General features: G+C 41.6%; 1 protein-coding gene across 4 annotated transcripts in view; it reads right to left on the bottom strand.

Annotated features, from left to right (window-relative positions):
- Nucleotides 1–24,445, bottom strand: part of LOC139661604 (SH3 and PX domain-containing protein 2A-like) — a 47,343-nt gene extending 22,898 nt beyond the window's left edge. For 3 of the 4 annotated variants that reach the window (XM_071540101.1, XM_071540104.1, XM_071540103.1), the window contains exons 1-6: nt 24,320–24,445; nt 22,103–22,183; nt 16,424–16,499; nt 15,306–15,382; nt 14,286–14,377; nt 5,668–5,699 (exon numbers count right to left, since the gene is read on the bottom strand). In XM_071540101.1, the coding sequence (XP_071396202.1) occupies nt 5,668–5,699; nt 14,286–14,377; nt 15,306–15,382; nt 16,424–16,499; nt 22,103–22,183; nt 24,320–24,391 (430 nt within the window). In that variant the 5' untranslated portion in view covers nt 24,392–24,445. Of the gene's footprint in view, nt 1–5,667; nt 5,729–14,285; nt 14,378–15,305; nt 15,383–16,423; nt 16,500–22,102; nt 22,184–24,319 lie in introns of those variants that run through there. The other variant, XM_071540105.1, reaches the window with a different exon arrangement.
- Nucleotides 24,446–24,647: the final 202 nt, after the last annotated feature.

Here is a 24,647-nt window from a genome sequence, read left to right as displayed (position 1 = left end):
TAATAATGTTGGCTAGAGAAGGACATGAGGTGAGTGAATAAAGCATTGCTTTGCTGTAACTACTGCAGCATTTTCACCAATGGTAGAAGTGATAAATTAAAATTACTCTCATTAGTGTAACTGAATACTCATAACTGAGTACTCAGAGTCATCTTATGTTTGCTTAAGTATGTTTTGATGCAAATATTACACTTTGCTACATTTTAAATTGCATCTGTTACAGAGTACAAATTCTGTGGGCTGCAGAAATGGACCACTTTTCAAGTGATGAGTGAGGGAAACAAGGTGAGGGAAAGTCAGCGAAAGTCAACAGATCCAAATCTAGACAGACCATGGCCTTGGTCTGTCTAGATTTACAGTTCTGAAAACACTGTTTGAGCATGTTGGTGAAGGAAAGAGGGATGGTTTGTTCAGAAACCACCTCTAACTGGTCCTTAAATTGTTGTGTTGATTTATGCTTTACTTTGTTTATGCAGTTTATTTTGTAAAGTGTCCCTCCCAGTCCTCCCCTAATCAAGTGCATAAGCGCAACAGCACAAAGCAACCTGGTGGCTGCATTCCATTACTTTGTGCCGAAGTGTAGCCTTGGAAAAACAGAGAACTAAAAGAATTTTTATTACCTGTCAGGGCTGGTGTTAAGAGAAATGTCTGACAACTCAATATCAGGTCAATCCCACGTCTTGGACATCGCCTTATCAAGGATGGGAAACACGTTCATGTTATTAATATAATTTCCAGATAGACGTGCACAAAACCCAGCGGGTCATGGTCTGACGAATCCAGAATCTATGTCAAATGATGTAAATGGAGGTTTCTAAAACACACAATTCACCATTATTGGAGGTGAACGGTAAATCCGACACATAGGTGAGTAAAGACATCGTCAGCAAACTTAGTAGGCCTGAAAAACAAAAGCTACTATTTCAACCTCATTCAGGAAATGAAATGTTTTGCATCAGCAGGAAGACAGGGCCAGAACAAGGAGAACATGAGTGAGAAAAATGAAGTGAAACAACCTTGGACAGGATGGATCTCATTTCGAAAGGAACTCTGAATATGGAGAGCTGCGTATAAAATTAACTGTATAAAGTACTTTCCTACGTACAATCCTGGATTTAAATGAAATGTGTCAGCCGGATAAAGTTACTTCCACCAGTCGTTCCCTGAAAAAGGTGATTTCACACTATATTCAAGACTGTGTGTTGGAGTCTGTGTGAGCGTGCATGTGTGTGTGTGTGTGTGTGTATATATGTGTATGCCGTTGCATGTATTAGACAGCTTACTCGGTTGTATTCACAGTGTAGACCTGAAGTATTTATGAGCTATGAAAAGAAAGCATTCTGCTCTGGGCTCACATCAGATAGCCCTATTAGCCACTCTCTTTGTTTATGTCTCTCCTCACTCAGATTTATACATGTGCTTCCTGCTCCCACCCTTGCACTCCCAGACGCCCTAACTCCCTCTATCCCCCCTTCCCAGCCATCATCAGCTCCATCCAAAGAGGACGACAGTTGGGAACTTTGCAATAATGGATCATCTAGAAGGAGGAAACCAGGGAGTCTGGGATTTGAAAGGGCCTGCCAGTTTATACCAAGGAATTCTCCATCTCCATAAGAAATGCTGTTGTGGTTTTTTTTTTGCATTTTTCAGGATCTTACTTTTTGGTTGATAGCATGTCTGGCAGTGCCCTGCATGTCAAACTGCCATGCTCTGTACATTGGGGCTAACTTTATGAGAGCTGACTTGGTTGGAGTGGAGCAAAATTTGGCAAAGTGCAATGTCTTTGTTTGGCTCATCAGCAGCAGATGTGTAGTTGGATTAGAAAGGGACACTGCACTGCTGTTCAATGTAGTACAGATGCACTCATGTCATTGAATCAGTATGTGGCCCTGAGGGAGCAGGGGTAGACCACAAACAAATAGTACAGAAACTTCCTCCAAAATCAACTTACAGTACAAAAGTCTTCACATGGTTTTTAAATAACACTGAAAGTTGTATTAGATATACTAAATGTATGTTATGTTTTCATCAAGAACGTTTGTGGGACTTGAAACCACTTGAAACCATTTGGAGAGCAGCAACCCTGGTGCTTTAGACCACTCAGCCTTCCTGACAACTAGTGTGTGCAGGTAAGTGGAACAAGAAAAAAATATATTGTGTTACTTAAGCCTATGAATCAAGACTTTCCTGAAAACCCTGCACAAAATCTAGGAGAAAAAAAAACAGAACAAAACTTAATTTAGTGGTCAAATTCATTGCAGAACATTTCTTTTCTGGCTTGAGCATGGTGTTTTCAACATGAAGCTTAAGTGCTGCCTGCAGTGTGGGAGGGTATCCAGGTTGGAGTCCACTGTGACAAATGGTCACTATCAGAAACAGAGTGGTTTGTATTGGATCTGCTCTGTGTTGGAGGACGGATGTTGGAGCTTGCACTTTGACACTGACAGTGCACAGCTCAGACTGGCTTGTTGTGGTAGTTTTAAAATCTTTTGTACAATGACCTTACAGCTATATCCATGCACTGAAGTGCAATGTCGATGACTTCCAAAAGCATCTACTGAAAAAACAACATTTGATTCCAGCCTGGTTTAATCCACAATATTACAATTGTAAGATGGCAGTGAGACTGACTGAAACCAATCTTTTGGGTGCTATGAGACTCATCACTGTGCATGAATAAAGGCTCTGAGTCAAGGAGGTGAGATTCGTCAAAGGGCTCAGTATTCAATGGCTGTTTATTGAGAAAGAGGAGTATGGCTGAAACAGTGTGTGGTTGTTGAACTGATTGGGGAGCACTCATTCGTCATAATGATTTCCTACTCCATACTTAAATCTTATCCATCTGCACTTATAAACAAACACATACGTGTGCGCTCACACACACGTGCAGACCTCTTGACCCACCCACCCTCTAACCCATTAACCCTTCTCTGCCCATCGAGCACGCACACACACACACACACACACACACACATACACACAAACAAATACACATACCCACACATGTGTGCACACCCACGTACACATACCCTCACTCATGCACACACACACACACACACACCCTATAGGCCCCCTGAGACCTGCAGCTCAAATAAAGACAGCAAGGCTGCACACATAAACACACTCCCTCAGTCCGTGCGTAACACTGAAATGGTTTCCACTTGCCACGTAAACCTCCTCTCCTCTCCATCTGCTTTTCACATGCACTACGCCCCCGAGCGCTCTGTCTCTTTTTCTCTCTTACTCAATCTCTTTCTAACTGTCTCTGTCTCCATCCAGCTTTCTCTGCTGCACCTTCACTATATTTTATCCCTAATGCTCCGAAGGTGATTGGGAGCAAAATGAATGTCTGAAAAGATCCTTAACATCCTAAAAGGTCCCTGTTTATTCATGAAAAAGAGTAATGGTTAACACTAAAATCTGAGTTAATGGGAATATTCAAATCACGTTCTTTTCTCTACAGAAGAGGAACAGTTCCCCTTGGCTTTCTTTATTCGTGCATCATACATAAAATATATTTCATAAGATATATAAAGAAAGTGTCTTGGCAAAAGATGTCTCATTTAACTTTTAGTTATGGCAGCGTGTGTCTTCATAGGTTTCAATTATCTGACAATAGTTTTTGCTGATCAGCCCAGTATCAGCAATCAATCCTGACTCCTGAATCTCCATCATGTCAGCCAGAAGATGTGTCCTTCTTTGAACCTTCAGAAGATAGTGAGCTAATGAGTCAATAATGTTGACTGCTTCAACCCCATAGGGCTCCTCATTTGATTGCAGTGGAAGTCACAGTTGGAGAACAATAACTGAAGTACAGGCCAGAGTCTTACTGAAACCACATGAAGGATGAAATCCCTAAATAAATAATGCAATTCCCCTTCCAAAGCAGGCGGGTCCTTTTCCAATGGTCTCTATCATCTAGTATCTGTCTCTCTAAAAAAGCCAGTCACCACTGAGGAGCACTATAGAGAGAAAGAAAGAGTGAGTGAGATGGAGAGAAACAAGAAAGAGAATGATGAGACCGACAGTGACTGATCATCTGTGCTGGAGTGTGTAAACCTGAGCTGTTCAGATAGCCTGTGATTTCTTCAGCTTGCCAGGTAAACAGAGTTCCTAGTCCAACCTCCAACCGCTTGCAGTTTTGTGGCCAGGGGCAACATTCTCCTGTTAGGGCTGGGGCTTAGTAAACTCTTAAGGGAGACCAGCACCATGTAATTATGGCAACCATAAGCTGCAGCTACAGCACAAATTCACCACACACTCACAGTGCACTTTCTCCACTGTCCTGCTTTAAAAGAGAAATATCAATATTTCAGCTGCATTAACCCGTAATGTCCAGCATGGGGGCTGCGGTGAAGGTTTAGAGACAGAGTATGGACAGCTTGTTCTCAATGTTGACTGTGGACATGAGCGACCAGACATATGGCATGGAATTATTGTTTCCATCAGTAGACTTTGTCCCTGATATCAAACTTGTAAAATAGGTCTGATGATGTTGTAAGTATAAATAGAGTGCAACTCATAACCTGCATAGTTGATAATATATTTGGCACTGAACCATTCAGAACAGCTGAGTGTCATTTAAAACTGCACATGCTAACGGACGCTGCATGAGCTAATTTCCAGGCAGTCAGTCTAACCAATCTAATATCTTGCACAGACTGAATGTAGGCTACTAGACGCACACACGGCTGAAATAAGACAATCTTTCCATTTCGCTATGTAGCTGGAATTCCCTGTTACGTAAAGCCCCAATACCATGGAACACATAATGAAATTAGGTTGGGGTCTAATTTCATTTGGTGGCAACTCCAGTGCAGCTTTTGTTCAGAGTGGGTCGCCAGCAGCAAAATGAACTTACAGGTCAGTTGGTGAGATTGCCATTGCCCAACTATGTCATTCTTTACTGTGGCAGATCACAGGAAAGATGGCCAGAGCAATTTTGCATCTGATTGCAAGATTGTGTTATTTAGTAATGCATGATGGTATTCTAAGACTGCATGCAAGTGTGCGCACACACACACACACACACACACACACACACACACACACAAACAGATGATCAAACTACACTTGCACAGCTGTTCACTAAACCCCTCGCATACTTCTCCTGCTGCCTCCTACGCCTGTATCCCCATGCTCAGCTGAGTCACTCTATCTTTTTCTCTCTTGCTCTCTCTCTCTCACACACACATACTGTACATACACACACACACACACACACACACATCGCTCCAATACCCAACCCTCAAACAGCGAATATAGAGCATAGCCGCACAAACAGGTGGTCACTCCCTCCGCAACCAACGCTGTTTACTTAACCATTTCATCACAATAAAGCCGTGTTGGGTCAGGATGTGTGTAGTAAGCACAGTACTGATATGTTATCATGAGTCGTATCATTTTGCACTTTACTTAGTTGCTTTCCTCAGTCCAGAGAAAGGTTATCAGCTACAGGGAAGTGCTCTCAAAGTTCAAGTAGTTTTGTGCAATGGTATGGCAGCAGTCTCTAACCTTTGATGATATTGGTTGTACGTCAAAGCCACATCATCATCATCATATTATGGCAGTAAGCATTGAATACACTGAAGACATAATGCAAATGGATGGAACATAGAATTATCTCGTATTTTATTGATTGAGGTAAACAGATTGCAGTATTCTTACCCGACTTGCGTTTGCCGGAGCCTCCACAGTCTCTGAAAAAGAAGCAACACCAGAGAGGCATGGTCAGTGTGTGTGTGTATGCGTGTGTGTAAGTAACAGAGGTCAGAGCATAAGCAGGACTCGCCATCCAAATGCAGTCAGCTATCAACTACCAGCCAAGCCCTCATTAAGAATGCATACAGAATTTGACACACTCAGAGAGGGAGGGAGATATGGTGGGATAGGAGCGGGTGTGTGGTGGATTACAGTAAGTGTGCCAAAGAGAGTAACAGAGCAAGTGATCATAGCTTTCAGTCAATATACAGCCATGTCTGTATGTATCTGTATGAATGGCAGAAACGGCATATATGGTGGTGATGCAGCTGCCCCTGTTTAACAGAACAGCATTCATTTCATACAACAGTATCATATCCCCTGGTGAGTCCCATTCACCCTTCAGATGTGAAAGTGTCTCTCTGTTCCAAAGCCTGTACTGTACCAAACACTTCTTTCTGAATGGATGATCATTGGTGTCAATGAACCCGCTCTCTTGTGTGACACCCGTTGGCTGAGAGGGTTACAGAGCAGCAAAGAAACTCTGCCATTCTGTGTGTGCACGTTTTTAATGTCGGTGTGCTCCTGCTTACATATTTGCATCCATGCACTCAAAACATGAACATGATAAGAGAAAAGGTGAAGTTGATTGTATTGAAATAAACACAGTTTCAATTTCAAATGTATTTGGTTTAATATGAATTAGCTTGAAAAAGATAAAATGAACTAAAATTGTTTTACATGTGTGACTGTCATTGGATCTATTTAAACTGAGAAATATAGTTTAATTATTTCGGTTTGATCAAAATTAATCATTTGGAGGCTAATAAAACTGGCACGTTTGAAATGGTTTGGCATTCTGAGCACAAATTGAATTCATTTAAATTCATTGATTCAGTTTATTTTAGTTCAATTTGAGGCAGTTTCATAAGAGATCATACTTTGTTTAATGCAATTTCATAAATGATAGTACTTCATTTAAGTTAGAATTACTTAATCCACTTCGATGGAAATTAGTTATACAACAGAAATGCATAAACCTTACAAAACAGACCAACATATCTGAGTGTGTGTCTGTGTGTGTGTGTGTGTGTGTGTGTGTGTTCTGCTGTCTGCAGGCTGTCCTTTAGTTAACTGAGCTGCAGAGTGAGCACAGTGAGGAGAAACTGAGGTTTGAGGCAGATGGAAACAGACACCTGGCTCTTTAGTGAGGCCAGCAGCAGGACTGGAGCCATGGCCAGTTATGGATATGAGTACATGTTTGGATAAACCCTGTAAAACATTTCCCAGGTTACAGCCTGTTTGTCAACTTTCTGTGTTTCACTGGTTAGAGTTAATCTTCACATGAAAAACAGGATTTAAACTATTTTTGTCATTGCTGAGATTAGAGACTATTTTTCACTGTGGTGTACTTTATATGAGCCTTATCTCACTGGGAAGTGTTTTGTGTTTCTATAAACGAAAATAAATACACACCATTGTGGTATTACAGGGCATGTTTTCTGAGCATTAGAGAGAGCCACTTAGGTTTAGAGTTTGATAAACTGAAACATCTTTGCATTACGTCAGTAACACATCCTTTTGAAACAACAGAATCTAGCCATTGGCAAGTGCTATAAAAAGATTAGTTCATGTGAAATAACACTTCTTGCTTAACCAAAACAATTTGTAGCAATAACTGTATTCCTCTGTTACTTAAACTAAGTCATTTTTGGCACAAAGCGTTTCAATTTCCAGATGCATGAATAGGCATGAGACAGATCAGTCATGAGACATTTCCCATCACACATGTAAATCTGTGCTTCATAAAATATATATAGTACCTAATTTTGAAATAAAACAAATTCAACTGTGCAGACATATTTAATTATGGAATTGAATCGTGATATAGTGCAATAATGTTTGCATTGGATGTTCAGGAAATGTCCACACTGTGGAATAACAATTGCAAACCCTCTGCTATAGGAATTTCATAACTTTCTATATGATGGGGGGAAAATAAAACAATGTTAAATGCTTTTGCGAGCCAACATAAATAGTGCTGCAGTTTACAACAGAAATACAGGGGAGAATGCATAGTCTAAGCAAGATGATATAGACAACAACTTTTAAGTCACATCTTGAGGAGTGCAATATGTTATTGAAACCAAAACAACTCATACATCATGTACAGTACGAACAGTTCACAGCCTATAGTTTATTTCCCAATCCTTTTCAGGGTGGAAAAATGAGTGAAGTGAGTGATGGAAGCATTTCTTTAGATAATGTAGCATAAATACATGGGTGAAATACAGTATGCTAATGCTCGCCTGGCAGTTGAATAGCCTCAGAAGTGACAACATGCGAGACAAATTGAATATAATACATCTTAAACATTTCTAATATATTTTATGATGCATTCTGTGTATATTTTTGCCAAAATCTGGTAGGGTGGAGATGAAACTGAGGGAAATTACTATGGAGGGTTGGGGAGAAATGATGGGGATAAAGTGGATGCTTGACCAGCCCTGCTAGCTAGTGACCCTTAACACAGAGCTGGAATAATATTCTTCCCAGGAGGAGACTGAGCGCACAACTCTGGCTCTGTGCGCTTCCCTCCTACCACCAGTAAAATCTAATAGATGTGTGGAAGGTAAGGGGAGAGAAAATATGTCCAAACACTATTAAATGTTTAAGACTTTGTGCCTGTGTTTTCAGGAGTGAAGTTTAACCTTTGGTTAACTGGAGGGAATCGCAGAAGTTGGGGGAGAGTCTTCACAATTCATACAGTTGTGATTCAGTTCACCTCAGTATGCAACACCCGCGCCTGCACACGTACACGCACGCACACACACACTGTAAGGGTTGAACACATCATTAAAATCCAAGCCCGTGAGAGTCCATCCTAAGCTTGAGTTGAGAATAACCATCTGTTTGCGCATAACTGCAGCTCACTCTTTGTAGGTGGGCCTATTAGACAAGGAATGTGTGAGATATTAGTCTGTTGCTCACGTTCCTCCACCAGTTCGGTAGAAGCCAGAGGACCGAAGTGTCTGCTCTGCTCTTGGTATACATTACACAGACACTCCTGCCTGAGGATGACCTCAGATTAACCCCTGCAGGAGTAACCTCCGACTCACGGGTCAACGGGTCGACGTCATCGAACAGGAAATCATTATGATCAGTAGAGAGCTGCTCTGCACACTGAAATGATGCAGTGTGTGTGTCCTTGAGAAGGTGAGCTGTTTATTCAAATCCACACACACAGACATGCACTCGGACCTGTGCATGTTCTCTCTCTCTCTCTCTCTCTCTCTCTCTCACGCACACACACACACACACACACACACACACACACACAAGCACAGTACACTCCTACAAACAGCCCCAAATCTCCAACAAAGCTTGGTCATGATTGCACAATGATGTCAAGGGAAAAGAATGTTAGTTTGACCACATATCAACCACTAATAACATCCCTTGCGGTGAAACACTGTTGTAAGATTAAGCTAACTGTAGGCCATAAAAAAACAACTGTAATGTCACTCTTGTAATTTTTGTTTATGATCGAGTGTGTGTGTGTGTGTGTGTGTGCGTGCGTGCATGCATGCATGGATGCCGCCTAGCTATACCTGCATGTGTTCATGTCTGGAAAAATGTGTTGTAAATATCCACAGGTTTTGTAACAATATTACTTCAAAAAGAAAGTTCAGTTCAGTAAATCCGATGCAGGCTGCAGAAGTGAGAGAGTTATTTTCTTCACTGATGTGTCATATGAAGCATTTTTGTCATCTTCTCACAGGCTGCTTTGCTCAGCTCCTCGTTTTTGGCAGGTCTGCAGTGAAAGACTTTACTTTTGCAGCCACTGGGTCTGCCTAAGAAGAAATGAGTCAAATTCTATTCCATTGCTTTGAATACTTGATTTACTATTTTTAGTGTGACCGACAGAATAATTTGACGGTGAAACTAATCATTTAAAGTGCAACTTGCATGGTCAGGTTTCTTGTTCTTCCCTCTGCAGCCATAATTCTTCTCTTTTTGTGGGTGGTCTTTGGCACGAACAACAAGGTCCTGAAGGTTTGACCCCCTGAATGAAGTTAGATGGGGTTTTGACCTCCTAAGGCAGACAGTATGGAGCTTGATCCTCTTTCTACACGCCGGTTCGATTTTTTGATGCAGAGATTTTGCTGCCTTGGCGTCCTGAACTAGACAGGTTAAGATCTTCTCTGCTACAACTTTGGCCTTTTCCATGGCTGGGTTAGGCTGAAAAGAACCATGATATCAATGTCATGATCTTGTTTCTCTGCCTTCTTTCCTAAATCCAGGTTCAGAATCTGCTCAGACCCCTGACTCCCATTTATCAAGGTGGTCCAGATTGGGCCTATGATGTAGGGAGCAGTCAGCCGGGAATCCAGAAATGTGATATAAGGGTGCAGGGAAGTACTTCTTAACCTCCTCATAGCATCAATATATGTAGTGGATGTAGTCAAAGCTATGGAGGGCAAGATGAAGCTGCCTGAAAATCCACCTAATCTATACAGCCTCCTTCATCAGGACAATGTCAATTGGAGTCTCAACATCTATGAGCCCGGTGGCCTCAGTATCCTGGCCTGAATGTGTGGACAGTCATTCCTCAGTTTCCTTTCCTTTCTCTGTGGGGTGAAGGTCAGGTTCATCTGCCAGAGTTTGCATGCTGAATCTGTATTGAGTATTGGGTCCCTTACGTTGAGACGCCCAAGTCCACATATAGATTTGGAGCCCACAGCAGGGTGATAGGGATAGAAACACTCCTACATTATAAAGAAATGACCAGCACTCCAAATGTATGAAATAGGATGTCTTAATTTATTCTTAAAACATGGCAATAGCAACAGACAAATGTGTTTCAGCCCTCAGCCATGATGATGATGATGATGATAATAGCCATGGGCTAAATGGACATGGACCTATGTATAGACATACTAGTCCATACATTTGGAGAGCTGGTCATTCATTTCTTTTTAATGCAGTATCCATTGACCTTCCACCAAGTCTATTCTTTGACATTTCTACCCTTTTTGAGTTGTGCACACCTGATCTCGATAGAAAAAAGTCCAGCTCAACCACCACTTCAGAGATATGACAAGCTGGAGCATAAAGTTATCGCTCCTCCCCAAAAACGTTTGCAAAATCAAAGGCAACGCACTCATAACAATCACTATTAACAGCATCAATGTGACTACTTGAGTCTAAGTGATAAAATGATAATTAATAGAGATGTGTAAGTTTTATTTTTATGTTTTTAGCAATTAAATGTTATAGTACATAGTAAAGTTGCAATGCAGATAGGGCAGCAATAGATGTAAATTGGATTTCATTCAACAAGCACACATCCAGACTGGCATTTACTGTTGTCTTAATGTTGTCTTCAAATAGTTTAACTTTAAAAAGGCTAACTGATCTCACAACTATAAAAACTGTAAAATTGCCTTACCTCTCTCTCCATAATTGCCTTTTTTAAAATTGTTATGGTTTGTCAAACTAGCATTGCAGTATAACATGCTGGTAACTGAAAAACGACAGATAATGAAAATGTTGTGTTTGCATTTTATTTCTGGTCAGTGACATCCATTATCACAATGGAAATCTAAATAAGTAATTAAATATTCTCTTCATGCATTTCATCACAGCCAGCAAATTGAGGTGCTGTTACCATGAGATGCTTAAAGCAATTGTCTTTCATTTTTTAAAGAAGAAAAAAATGGTTACAGCCTGTTGTACCCACACCCTTTCTGATACCAGTATTTCAACATCAACACTTGAGGGTATATACTAATCAAAAGAGAAAAAAACATTTCTCAACCCCCTCACTCCCCTCAGGCTGAAAACGTCCCACCTGGTCCCCACTTGAGTAAAAGCAGTACAGTTTTTGTGTACAGCGCCCTTCTTGTAAACAACGCTTCATGAGGTGTTGTCTAATGGACGTGACAACAGTTCATATATATTTTACAACCTTGTCAGAGCTACACTCTGTTCACCATGTTAATCACAGTGACTCTAAAAAGGCCAATATTTAGAGTGTAATTAGGCTATTAGAAATAGAGCAAGAAGTGTTCATCACCAGGGAGTGTGTGTGTGCTGTGTGCATGTGTCTACATCATTATTATTGCAGGCAAATCACTTCTGCTGAATAAAGCTATTCAATTCTCTTTGTACAACACACACACACACACACACACACACACCTTGATGCTCAAATGAAACCCCCCGAACAATTTCTCAATTTCCCTTGAGGTAAAACTCAATCACATCCAAAATTCTAATCATGCAAAAGCTCTCAATTTCACAGTTTCTCCCAATCATTACTCTGCACTTCACCATCTGCACCATCTTTCCTTCAAATGAGAACATCTCATTGGATGTAAATTGTAGATTATCAGTAGCATCAATCATCTCTGCCTAATAGCGATAAATGATACTTCCTCAGCTCTTCTATTGACCAAAAGAAGAAAGACTCATCTTACATTTCAGAATCCCAGGCTAACACATGGCTCCCTCTTGTGATGGAGAAACATAACGTCCATTTACTTTTTTATGCTTGCAAAAATGTGTGCAGTGAGACCTGTGGACCATTAGATGGCAGTAGTGGATGGAGTGGCTTTTGTTGCCAGAAAGATCTGACAACAGTATCTCACTGCACTGCTGCTAATACCTAGTGGCTATTAGCAGAGAGTCACTAGTGAAATTAGTCTGAATCATATTTCATGTGACCTAAAAGGAGGGAAATGCCACCAGTTGCATCATGGTATCATTTTTTTCTTGGTTGCATCACTGTAATAGAGACATGTTGTGTTCAATAGAGAACAGTTAAACAGCTTTTCACAGCCTGTATTCATCAAGCTTCTACGACTAGGACAGCTGATCTAAGACTTTTGACCAACTCAGTCATTATTACCTGAGCGGTTAATTCCAAGATCAGCACTCTTACTCTAAGAGGCCTAAAAGCATTTTGTTGAAACTGACTTTGATACTGTTAGTCTGCAAATGTGGAAATGCTCCAAGAATTTCCAAACATTTTCTTCCTTTGTTTTGTTTTTTTAAGTTTGATGTAGGAGCTCTCAAGATCAAAGAAAATGAAACTCAGTGAAATCACTGAATTGCATTGCCTGTGACGCATTTTAAACATTCTACATTTAATACAGGCAACTAATAACTATACAAGTCTCTCAGGCATTGCAATTAGCCTACATGACATCAGAGGATCACCTTTTCCTTGATCTTGAGAACTTGTCAAAATTGAAATTCAGAACAAAAGAAGAAAATCATGGGACATTTTTAGGAAAATGTCTACTGTTTCAGAATAACATACAAGTAAATTTGAAGTGGTCCAGTTCTCCCATATTCAGTGTTGTGAACTTAAGTGAGCACATGGGTGGTATGGCCTTTAGACCTCAACATCTCATTTTAAGCTGCGCTGGGCTGTCTCAGAGACTGAAGGGGGATCTCACTTTGAAGTGGGATTATCATGTATGTGTATTTAAAAGGGGGTTAGAGGTGGTGAGCCTGGTGGCAGTGGAGAGACCACTTTGGAAGTTGCTCTACCGCATTTTTCTCCTTGAATGTGTTGGGATAGTGCAGAGAAATGCATTCACATCTTAGTATACCAAGATGTGAATGGTTTTCTCAGACATGCTGAACAGACATGCTGATCTGTAAAATTGCTGCATTCAACCAATCTCAATTGAATATAAATCAAAAGGAGAGAAAAAAACTTCAACTAAAAGTCTTTTGACACCCATTCAAGAGGGCCACTCTGTAATTACTCCCACTGACTTTGAACTGAGTATGACAAATGAATAGGCTCAAGAGCCTCATCTGCCCCGAGACTTGAACTTAGCCGCTCTCTCATGATACCATTGAACCTTACGCACTGGGGCAGGGATCAGGCTTCACCTCCCAGATTCCCAGATATCATCGTTCATAAAATACAGAGCCTCTCGGCCAACAATCAATCATCTCTGAGACACAGCAAAGCCTGCGGATCAGGATGGGTCAGCATCGGGTGACAGGCATCTGTCCCAGCTGCTGAACCACACACACACACACACACACACACACACACACACACACATACATATACATCTATTCTGCTATACTGCTCTTACAACCCACCAGAGGGCAATGTGTTAGGGCCGCTGAGCTGAAAGATATTGACAAAAAACTAAATTGCGATTATTTGAAAGAATATTGCAATTGCGATTTAAACTGTGATTCATATCATCATATCACAAGTTTTTCTTGTCATAAACGTTTTTTCAAAGTTTAAAATTGTTTAAAGAAAAGTGTCAGTGTGTAGGATTTACTGAGTTTGAGTATGATCAAAAATGTCCCCAATATTGAACTTCATGGATTCATGGACCAAAGATTACCTCTAAAACAACTTGTTTAGAAATCCATGTTGGACGCCCCTGCAATTAATTGCAGCGTCTGCAATTTGGAAATTGCAGAAGTTCATATTGCGTATTCGATTCTTTTTTTTCAATTAATTGTTCAGCTCTAATGCTAATGCTCAGTGATAGCCTAAACAGACCGATGATTGCCTAATGTATACAGTCAGTGACACTCACTCTTTGGGAGGGTTGAGGTCCTCCGCCTTGGTCTCAAAGAACTTCAGCACCTCCTCACTTTGGGAAATTTGGGTGGGAAGCTTCATCAGAGCCTGTGGGAGGGAAGGGAGGAAGAGCGCCACCGGTTTATACAAAAAGGTCACATATCCAAAAGCGCTACAGTTTGCTTTGAATGGCGATGAGTAATGAATATGTTTAGCACCAGTCAGTGTATGGTCAGTCAGATGAGAAGGTGGAGGAGAGGCTCGGAGGGCGTGGAGGGGAAGGAAGAGGGTTCACAACCCAGAGGGAGGGATAAGACAAAGGAAAACATATGGAGGGTGATACAGTGCAACCACCCTCCATGTTTCAGCTGCATTCAAAATGAGATGCTCACACCCACTGCACTGGAATCAGAAAATAGAGCATCAAAAATTCTATTACTTAGACATACTTACTTTGTTTCTCTCATTCATTCACTGGAAAAGTAGCTTGGTTTCTCTAAATAAAAACTCTATGTGAGGTGTTAATGTTGCCACACTTGGCAACCTGCCTGCCCCACATTTCCTCCCCTGACCTAATGAATATAAGAAGGTCAGGCAGCCGATTGTGTTCACTACTACAGCTCAGGTCTGCTGATTCATTCTTGCTCTGCGGATGCTGCTTTTGCCCTCTGAGCCCCTATTTCCCCCGTTTCCTTTATAAGCTGCCTATTTACATGGTGAAAGGAAATGACCAGTGCAGATAGAGCTGTTGCTTTCCTGTTGAGGCTGGTGGGGGAGATAGATGCTGAGGTCTGGCGTGCAAATGTTAGAGAAAATATGCGCAGGGAGTCAGGCATAAACAGAGATAAAAACGCTCTTCGTACACAACAGATAAACCAAAAATGCGTATGTAGCATTTAGTGTCTGTTGTATCATCATAATAATTTGAGAGGACAATCTGTTTTACGCCAACAGTGGACAAACTGATATAATGACTAAAAGTTTGTGAGACAGCTACAGCTCGGTGGGCAACAGAGACAGGAAGCATTGGTCTTACTTTGCAGTAGTTATCCAGGTGCTTCAGTCTTTTGACAGCTACATCTCTTATGTGACTTCGGCGAAACAAGACTTTACCTGGGGAAAAAACACATAGACCACCGTCAATTATCACTAAATATAAGAAGGAAAGTTGTTTTTTTTCCATTCTGACCTGCAAATACAAATTTTAAATATGTAGAATGTCCAACTCTAAACACATTAAGAAATGGCACAATTTAATGTACTGGTGTGTCTGGTATTTGGTGTGCATTTGTAAAAGTAACAGCTGAAGGACAGTAGGACAAATATCAAGGGATAATACTAGAACCTAATATAGCTGTATAGCCATAGACTGTTTTTACACCTCAAAGGATGATCTCAGCAGTCCCAGCAGTAGAAAATTACTGTTTGATAGAACTCATTGTGCTAATTACCCTTAACATGCTCAAGCAAAAACAGGAGTAAACACATTTTTTTAAAATCATTCACAGTACAGGCTTGAGTAGTACTCCAAAGGTGTGTTAGGCAAAAAACTATGTATAGTAACTAGAAACGTTTTAATTAGTTACTTTCCCCCTCCATTAAGGTCTCATTGTAAGACCCTAGGGAAACTGACTGCTAATATCAGTATCTAAATGCATGGAGCCCACTTAACGGTGAAATTTCACATGGCGATTGTTTACCTCTCTGTGAGTGTAAGTGAATACTGTACGCTCCATGGTGGGCTTACAGAGACATCTAAACCACACTGGCCCGACTAGAGCTGTGCAGCTTGTGTAACAAAGGAGCTCTTCACTGCTCTACTCCGCTCCGGGCCACACCGAGTTTATCAGATTAGAGGAATCCCTCTCTGCCAGCCTCCTACTTCCATGGCACACCACAAACTGATTTGGCTTGGGTGGAGCACAGCAGTTAATAACACAATACAATGTGGTAGGCCATGCTATGGAGTATGTAGTAGGCGTACTAACAAATATCTGTTGTGCATGAAAATGTCAGAGCCGTTCTGCCTACAAAGCTCTTCAATACTGCAGTCTCTTGGATAGACGCAGAGTGGATGTGACACAAATTAGTGATAGTGTGCTGGTAGAAATGACAGTGTAGTCCATGTTGTGTTGTATTGTGTGTGCTTATCACCTGGCAGAAATGGAATGATCCTCTTTTTGGGGTCCTTTTGCCCTCCCTCAATTGGGAATTTGTCAAGGATCCGCATCTGGAAAAGCGAGGGAGAGGGTAAACAGTGGCAGAGAAATGAGCTAAGCAGCAAAACACTCTGCTGCTTTGAACAATAATTCGTAAAGAAAAAGCTATCTGCCAATCTAAATGGAAAGCAGTCATTGTCAGCTGACTTGTTTGACGGCTAAACCACATGAATCGACGTTTATCCACCACAAGTTTATCAGAGAAAGTTCAAAGTGAAGGAATCTGAGATGAAGGCACCGATAGAAACACATGGGAGGTCACGAACTCTCCAGCGGCAGACGACCTCCCTGTTAAATGACTGCAATACAGGGTGTAATTACATATCTTCTGAAAAGCTACTGTGTCGTGTAACTAGGCCTACACACATGGGTCACTTTGATCTCTGGGGCAGCGGACAAGGTTACGTCACCCACACTCACCCGAAAACACTCTCGACAGCAAGTTCCACATAAGAAGCTTAAAAAGCGTTTACAGTCGATAATTTTTAACAACACTTTGATGTATGAACTATTCAAGCACCAATTCAAGCACATTTAGACACATTTGTACATCTAACTATCTATCTATTAAGAGATATAGATATAGATATGTAAGCATTTTATTCTCAGTGGAGCAGTCTGTGAGCATTTCAGCATGTGTTCTTAGATACATGTACATACTGTATGTGCATGTCCCATGTGTGCAAGCGAACATGCACTGTGTTGTGCATGATGTATGAGCACATTTTGTTGAGTGCTTACGAAACATGCATTGCCACGGTGTAAGTGTGTGTCTGTATGTGTTTGTGTCACGGTCACAGGGTTTCTAGTTTCCCCATCTTATAAATCATAGTAAAACCCCAAGGTAAATGAATGCACATGTGAGCATCCTACAGTACAAGCATGCTCAAAATCCAGATGTAGCTCCGCCTTAGTTCTGCCTTGCCTTGTTCCAGATGTGCTCTGCTGAACAGCAAACTAAAGAGAAGGACTCATCTAGGAGGAGGAGACTAGGGGACTAGTCTCGGTCTAGAGCGGGCCAAAAAGAACCAGGTGGACAAACAGAATCAAGCCTGCTTGGAGGGTAAAGTTGGATCCACTCTGTCTGGGCCTGTAGGAGTTGTTTGTGGGACTTTTCCAGTGAGAGGTGGTTTGGTTTCTCTTCTTGTGGTTCTTTCTTTTCTCTACTTGTCTGCTGCCTTTGCTAAAACTCCAAATCTCTTTCTGGCCTTGGCATTTCCCCCCTCCTCAGAAATATAGACAGCAAATGAGGAGTGGTTTCCTTTGAAGAAAGTAGCCATCATTATTGTGTTTTGAGGGCAAGATAAAATGCTGAATATAAAGAACTGCTCTGGTTAACCAAAACTGTCTAAATAGGCAGAAATGCACAGATTTTGATCTGTTTTTGCTCTTTAAACTGAAGTGGGAAGACCCCAAAAATGTATCTAAACCAGCCTATTTTTCTTTAGGATGCAATGGCAATAATAGCTCAGAAAAAGCCTATTGTGAAAGCACTACATCGCTGTACAGTATGTTCTGTAAAATCCACAACATTCAGAATGTTTTTATAATAGTACATAGGAGAATTGATTATTTTATTGTTCGACTGACACACTAAGCCACACGCTCATCATGTTATCAGCTTCTCTGCTGGATGTAACTGTACACTCCCTCCAAGCTGGGAGCGTTCACTCAACACCTCTGAACCAGGCCCGGCTGATAGAGAGGCTTCTCATCCAGAAGCGATGATGACATCACCCCCCGAGGGGCTGCCTGGATACGCTCACGGCTCCACGGGACAGGTGGGAAAGCCGTCACCATGGCAACAGCCGGACAACTTGGAACAAAACTCTCCGGGCAAGAATTTCTCCAATTTCAGGCGCTTTTAATGCAGGAGCTTCAAGCTGTATTTACACTGTACTGCTTTCCTAAACTCTGTGCAAGACACAGCAATGTGTTAAGTTGCAGTGTCAGCCAAGTGTTCCCACTGGGAAAGTGAACAAGTCTGTGTAGCAACAGGTGCTATGATGTAGCCACACTTCCCTGTCTTTTTCTTTCTGGGTTTTGGACGTTATAATCAGTGCTGCAAATAAATGCCCAGGGAAGAAAGCGCAATACACATTCAGTGGTCAAATGCATCTCTGTTTTGACATTATGACACTCCAAATTTGAATTACTGTGACAGAAAAACCCAAACAGCTTCTGTATACGATAATGATAATAATTTGAGGCACTTAAACTTAATTGCAACACTCAAAGGAATAGGGGGAGAAGAGGCACAGAGAGAGAGAGAGAGAGAGAGAGAAAGAGAGAGAGAGAGAGAGACTGCACTGTGCAGACAAAGAAGCTCTTCTGAACAGAATCTCAGACGGGGAGTTTGGAGGAATGTTTGAGTGGGAAAACAATCAAATTCCATCTCTGGATTGTGTTTTGACATCCATCTGACAGTTGTTTACTGCTGAGAGATTATGTGCAACAGCACTCTTGGTCAGAAACGTACTTAGAGAGAATCACATTTAACTGTGCATCTATGTTATTGCTGCAAAAGCGGCACTGTCATAATTATCAGAAACAAATACAATCTAATAATGTAAATACACATTTTATGGATTTGACAGTACTAACCAATTGCTACCAAAATGGAAAGTACTTACATTCGGCAAGCCCTGAAGGAATTCACCTCATCACCTTTGGGTCATTTATCTCTGCAAACGACTGGCTCAATTAGCCACGGTCAGTTTATTGATTCAGTAATACTTGAGCCTGCCTTTTACATGAATGCTCAGCCATTAGATCTTCCACCCTCATATGACTGCAAAGCACCTCAGGTTAGGTAGAAGAGCGCATTGAGAAAAATAACCTTGTTAAAGGCCCAGCTTATGTCAGGAATGTAGGCCAGACAAATTACAGTGCAGACAGGGTAGAGCTGACCCCCGTCCAATTCCCCAATCCAAAAATAATGACGACTAAGGGATCTTTGGAGGAGTTTCTACCCAAAAGGAAACCAGGCCAGCTTGCACACTCCACAATCCCCCTGTGGAACGCCGTGACCCGTGCGCTCTGTCCTCTGTGGTCGAAGGGTGTGGAGGGGGAGACCTCACTCGCCTCTCTCTGAGGGTAAACTCTGTTTGACACACCAACCACTTCTGCTCACGTCAAACATGTGCGGGTCAAAAACATTTCCCTCTGACACCAGAGATGGTGTTGGGTAGAATTCAGGCTCAGCACTATTCTGCACAAAAAAAAAATGGATCTAAATACAGAGGATCACTTGACACTGCACATGTATTACAAAGAGCATGTGCGTTGTAACGTCAGCAGAAACGATGAGGAAAGGAGGAATCAGATGAAAAGGAGATGGGATTCTGGTGATTTACGGTGATTGCTTCCCGGAGGAGCAGTTACGAGTTACGAAGAGTGCACTAGAGAGGTTTGAAACATTAGTAGTAAGTGCTCTTTAGGACATCATGCCACTGCAAAGGGATACTTTATCTTTAAAAGACAAACAGCAAAGCAGCTTTGTGTTGGCATAGGGTTTTATATGACCAGCTGTACAATGCTAACTGATCTTAGACAGACATAATATAAATGATCAGCAACTGGTTTTCAGCCAGTTTCCTGTTCTCTGACCTGACTTAGCTTTTGACTAGGCTGTCCAAAACAACATCAGGCTCACGTTGCATTTGTTCATTCTGAATCAATGCATATCAAATGAGATCATGGTCACATTTGTCAGGCAGAGGGTGTAAACTGTATTTCTTTTCCCTGTCAGCTTCTAGTGAACATGAAGCGTGCAATTGTGCTACAGAGACAGAGAGCAGTGCAGAGTTTGAAACCAACTGTAGGTGTCAGCTGGCTGACACACAAGCAAAAGCTTTGTGTCTGCTTGGAAAAAAGACAAATATTTTAGAACAAATACTTGGCGGATGAGCAGATGAGCTACACAATGATTCATTTAAGGCACAAGAAAAGGGAGAAAAGTAGTAGACTCTCATTGCTTAACAATATTGTAGTGTAGTGTTAATACATGAGAGACATGCAGGGCAGCATAAACTGAAAATAGCTGCATGGTTTAAACCACTGAGGAAAAGCATCTTCCCTTTATTTCAAATGAGAACAAATGGCCAGTTGAATTAATGTAAGCTCAAAGGTCACTTTAATTTGCTGGTTACTTTACATGCAGGCTCCATACAGTGGCACTTATCTATCATCAAAACTGTTGGTCACCCCAAACACCCACCCCCACCCCTTCCTGATCATGACTTCCTCCTCCTTTTCATCCAGTGCATTCTGGGATTGGCCCTGTCATGTCCTAAGCTGCATCCTCCTTCCTTAGGAAGTTTATCGCAAATCTCACGGAGCAAATTGATTTCCAGAAGATTGAGCAGAATAAATCAGTTTTCTCTGGTGTTGGAATATTTATTTTAAAATTTAGCAATAAAGCACCTCTTGATATGCTATTTCAACATGATTGTTTGGGAAAATGTTTTGGTGTTTTTTTGTGCACCTGCTCACTACAATGCTTATTGTTTTCTCCAAGGCCATACTGCAGTTCCCAGTGTGTTGCACATACGCTTCACCTCTGGCCTATATGTCTATGTTCATAAGAAGGGCAACTAAAACACAACATCCCCACCCGTTTTGTATAGACAGCTGCTGTCTGTTGCTCTTCACTGATAACCATGGCCAGGCAAACAGACGCAGGCAGCGGGGATCTATGGACAAGACTAATGTTTACAGAGACAGGAGAGGAGCTCTGTTTCCATCAAACAGAGCAGGGCAGAATTTTCCTGGCTATTAGCAAGAGACCTGGAACAAAGGGTTTCCTCTGCTGCCATCAACACGGTCAGCCCACCAGAGCCACAGTGCTGTGAGTGCAGTCTGGCTGAGTGGGCTATCTGAGAGGAGCCAGACTGCCTTTTACAAGGGAATTGCAAGTCCATTTATTCACAAACGCCACATTTCTTCACCCATACTGTAGCTTAGGCTACTCATACAGTCTGAGACTCTGTTTAGATGTGTTGTCTCTCTGGCAAACAAGCTATACAGACAATTTAGCCCTGAGTGGTTGCACAGTAAACTTGGCTCAGAGTTGGGAAATATGTAAATTTCACCAAGGGGGACTGGATCCCTCAAACAAACCTGAGGATTAATTTGCCTCATTCTGCATTTTGACTGAGGTCATGTCTTCCTCTCGCTTCATTATTTGAATCAATATGACGCATCAGTCGACAGGATTTCCCCCATTTCCCCATTTCCGCCAGGCTCCAGGGGTCTTCAATGAGACCTTTCAATGGGGGGCTTCCCCTGATTGGTACATCATCTTATAGGGAGCACACTAAGCATATTGAGGCTTGCCTTCCAGCTGCTGGAAGAGAGTGACCAAAGGGTCAAACTGACCTCATAGAATCTAATATGGTCACATGAACAGGAAACATTCAGGCCATTCTCAACACACAATGAAAAACTTGATTGCTTTTAGGCATCTTCACATCTTCACATGCAGACGTGTGATAACATGACTTCATCACAGTTTCACGAATGTCATAAAATCAAAGTCAAATGTGAATTAAAACTGCTCAGACAGTAAAATAGTGATAAGAAGCACTTAGTTATTTGGACAAAGTTACCATACCTGCAGATCGAAGAACTTGCTGTATCTTCTGTAGATGACATGGGAAGTGGAGTCTGAGTAAGTGACGTTGATAAGGTAAACCTAGTGAGAGAAAGACAAACACAAACAAAAGAGGCCCATTAGGAACAAAGTCACTTTGTCAAAGACACCGTGGCACCACTTGAGCTTAACTTGCCCTAATGACACAAAGTGCATTCCCTCCTGACTCAACTTCAAGAGGTCGTCAAAGGTCAAATAAACTCATTAAGGCTGTCTGTGTCGAGCTGCCATGGGTCAATGAGAGGGTCAACAGATTTTAAACTAGTATGTAATTTATACTTGGTCACACATTCAACATAGAGCTCAAAGATGAACACAATAAATTATTTGAATTTGTTTGGCTCTGACAAGTAGAAATCATCAACATGCATGACTGAATCATAGTCCTAAACTAAATATTTAAGTTTTGTTTTACAGATTCACATCAGTATCACTGGGTTCTGTCATAATATTTTTCACAGTTATCTGGCTAACTTTCTGATCCTGCTTTGTGAAATACCCCCCTGGTGTGCAAACAATAAAACAAATGATGTGTTGGTATGATAAACATTAAAGTTGCAGCTCAATGCCATGTACGTTCAGTAACATCTTCACATTTCACTTTTATGTCACTCTGAATCGACTGTCAGAGGAAACAAATGTCGCTCCCATTATGTCAACAACTTGATATATCCATCACCAGGAATAACAGCAGGGACGATTTGTTTACTCATACAGATCTTGAAATAGAGATATTACTTTCCTAGGGAGACCTCTAAATCAGTCAGGCAGCTACAGAACAAAAGACTGCTGTCTGAAGTTTCCCCAAATGAAACTCGGTACATGCGTCTGCAATACACGGCCCACAAACAATCGGGCACGCCCTGAGGTTTACAACAGATGCCTGAACCGAATGCACTTCCATGTGAGTGCATGCATGGCACCGACCTGTTTACAAAGGCAACATTTAGACATGTGGTGGCAATCTGTAAGGACACGAGTTGCCCGTTCGAAATCAAGTCTTCGCTTTACAGCACAGTTCATTACAGAAAGAGTGTGCGGCCAGGCGGAACGAGCTCTCCAGCAGCTCGCTAATTAGAGACAGACAGCATGACCAAATGCTCTGGATTTAGGAAACAACAGCTCAAAGCGCGGCTGTCTGAGGTAAAGCCATATCCACAAAGAGTGTGCTTTACCATGTAGCATCTCCCTCATTTGTATGTAGGCCTACTTATCATTTGGATATGGCTATGGGTAAAAATATCAGTACGAAATCTGAAATTAACAATTATAAATCAATTCATGCGTAATTTCGCAGCTGAACAGTAACACCAGGAGTGGATTATGATAATTACAAGGCGGTTATTAGTGGGTAATAACTAATATTACCGATACATTTTAATTCCATGGAACATTGCTGCTTATTCTTTACAACAAATTTCAATGAAGTGACCGCAAATGACATACACACAGCCATGCGAAGGTGCAATTTGCATTAAATTGCCAACAGGGGTGGTTGGCATGCAAATTTTTAGCATTGAAATCGGTATTTAACAGAGGGAATGCATGCAAAAACAATTATAGGCTACAAACTAAAGCCGCGCCATGAGATCTCATCCCTCCTGGCTATGTGGTTTGAGTCTGTGTGTAAACAGAGATTAGTTGCCATGCATGCGCTCCCCGGGCTCCAGTGCCCTGCGTCCCTCTCCTGGAAGGAAGTCACACTTGAACCTTGGAGACAAAAGACAAAGGGTTGCTTCTTTCCTCTCTCTCCAACCGGATAAGCATTTTCAGTTGCTTAGCTCATAGATAATGCGATTTTATTTTTTTCCCTCTTCTTCTTCCCTCTTGGGGACTTTCCATCCAAACCCTCACCTCCATGCTTCCATCCCAAGGGAAAGTAGCTGGTCTATGTTTAGCGGCCTCGGGGAGAGAGGGATCAATTGATCCTAACTCTCAGGTTAATTAATCCAATTTAACCTGATGGACTAATTGATTTTTTTTTTCAGTTCCACAGAGACCTGAACTGTCCCAGGCTCATGTCCCGTGAGATTTGATGTCATTACTCAAAACTGGAAGATGTCACCAAGATCATGCACTCAAAGCTTTAACAGCAATAGCATGCACTGTTACATGGCTGTGATAGTTGAAGAACGTGGTATCGCGAAGTCAGAAATAGAGAACGAGAAGACAACTCACATAGTGTTTCGAGGGATTCCTTCTCTTCTGCACATCCACAACTTTAACGTCAAGGACAGTTCGGAGCTGCATCTTGACAGGTCAAATGTTAGCCTATTTACACCAACAAACACTGTAGTAAATGCTACACGACAGGATGGTCACCCATGAAAACGCTGTTCAGTCTCGAAAAACCTTGTGAAAAGAGTCTCCTGGGGAAGGCAAAGTTGTTGAAGTTAAGGAAAAAAAAGAGTCTGCGCACTCAGGATATAGATGCATCCATGAAATGATGGTGCCAGGCGGTCTAAGTGCGTCTGACCTCGCAGAAGGATATTCTGTCAAACACGTC

The sequence above is a fragment of the Centroberyx affinis genome, unplaced genomic scaffold, assembly GCF_046629955.1.
Source record: "Centroberyx affinis isolate AG114_WGS23_722 - 3 ecotype Tasmania unplaced genomic scaffold, CSIRO-AGI_Caff_v1 ptg003562l_1, whole genome shotgun sequence".
NCBI lineage: Eukaryota > Metazoa > Chordata > Actinopteri > Beryciformes > Berycidae > Centroberyx > Centroberyx affinis.
Note: the sequence above shows the minus strand (reverse complement) of the source record. Positions and strands in the feature narration are given on the sequence as shown.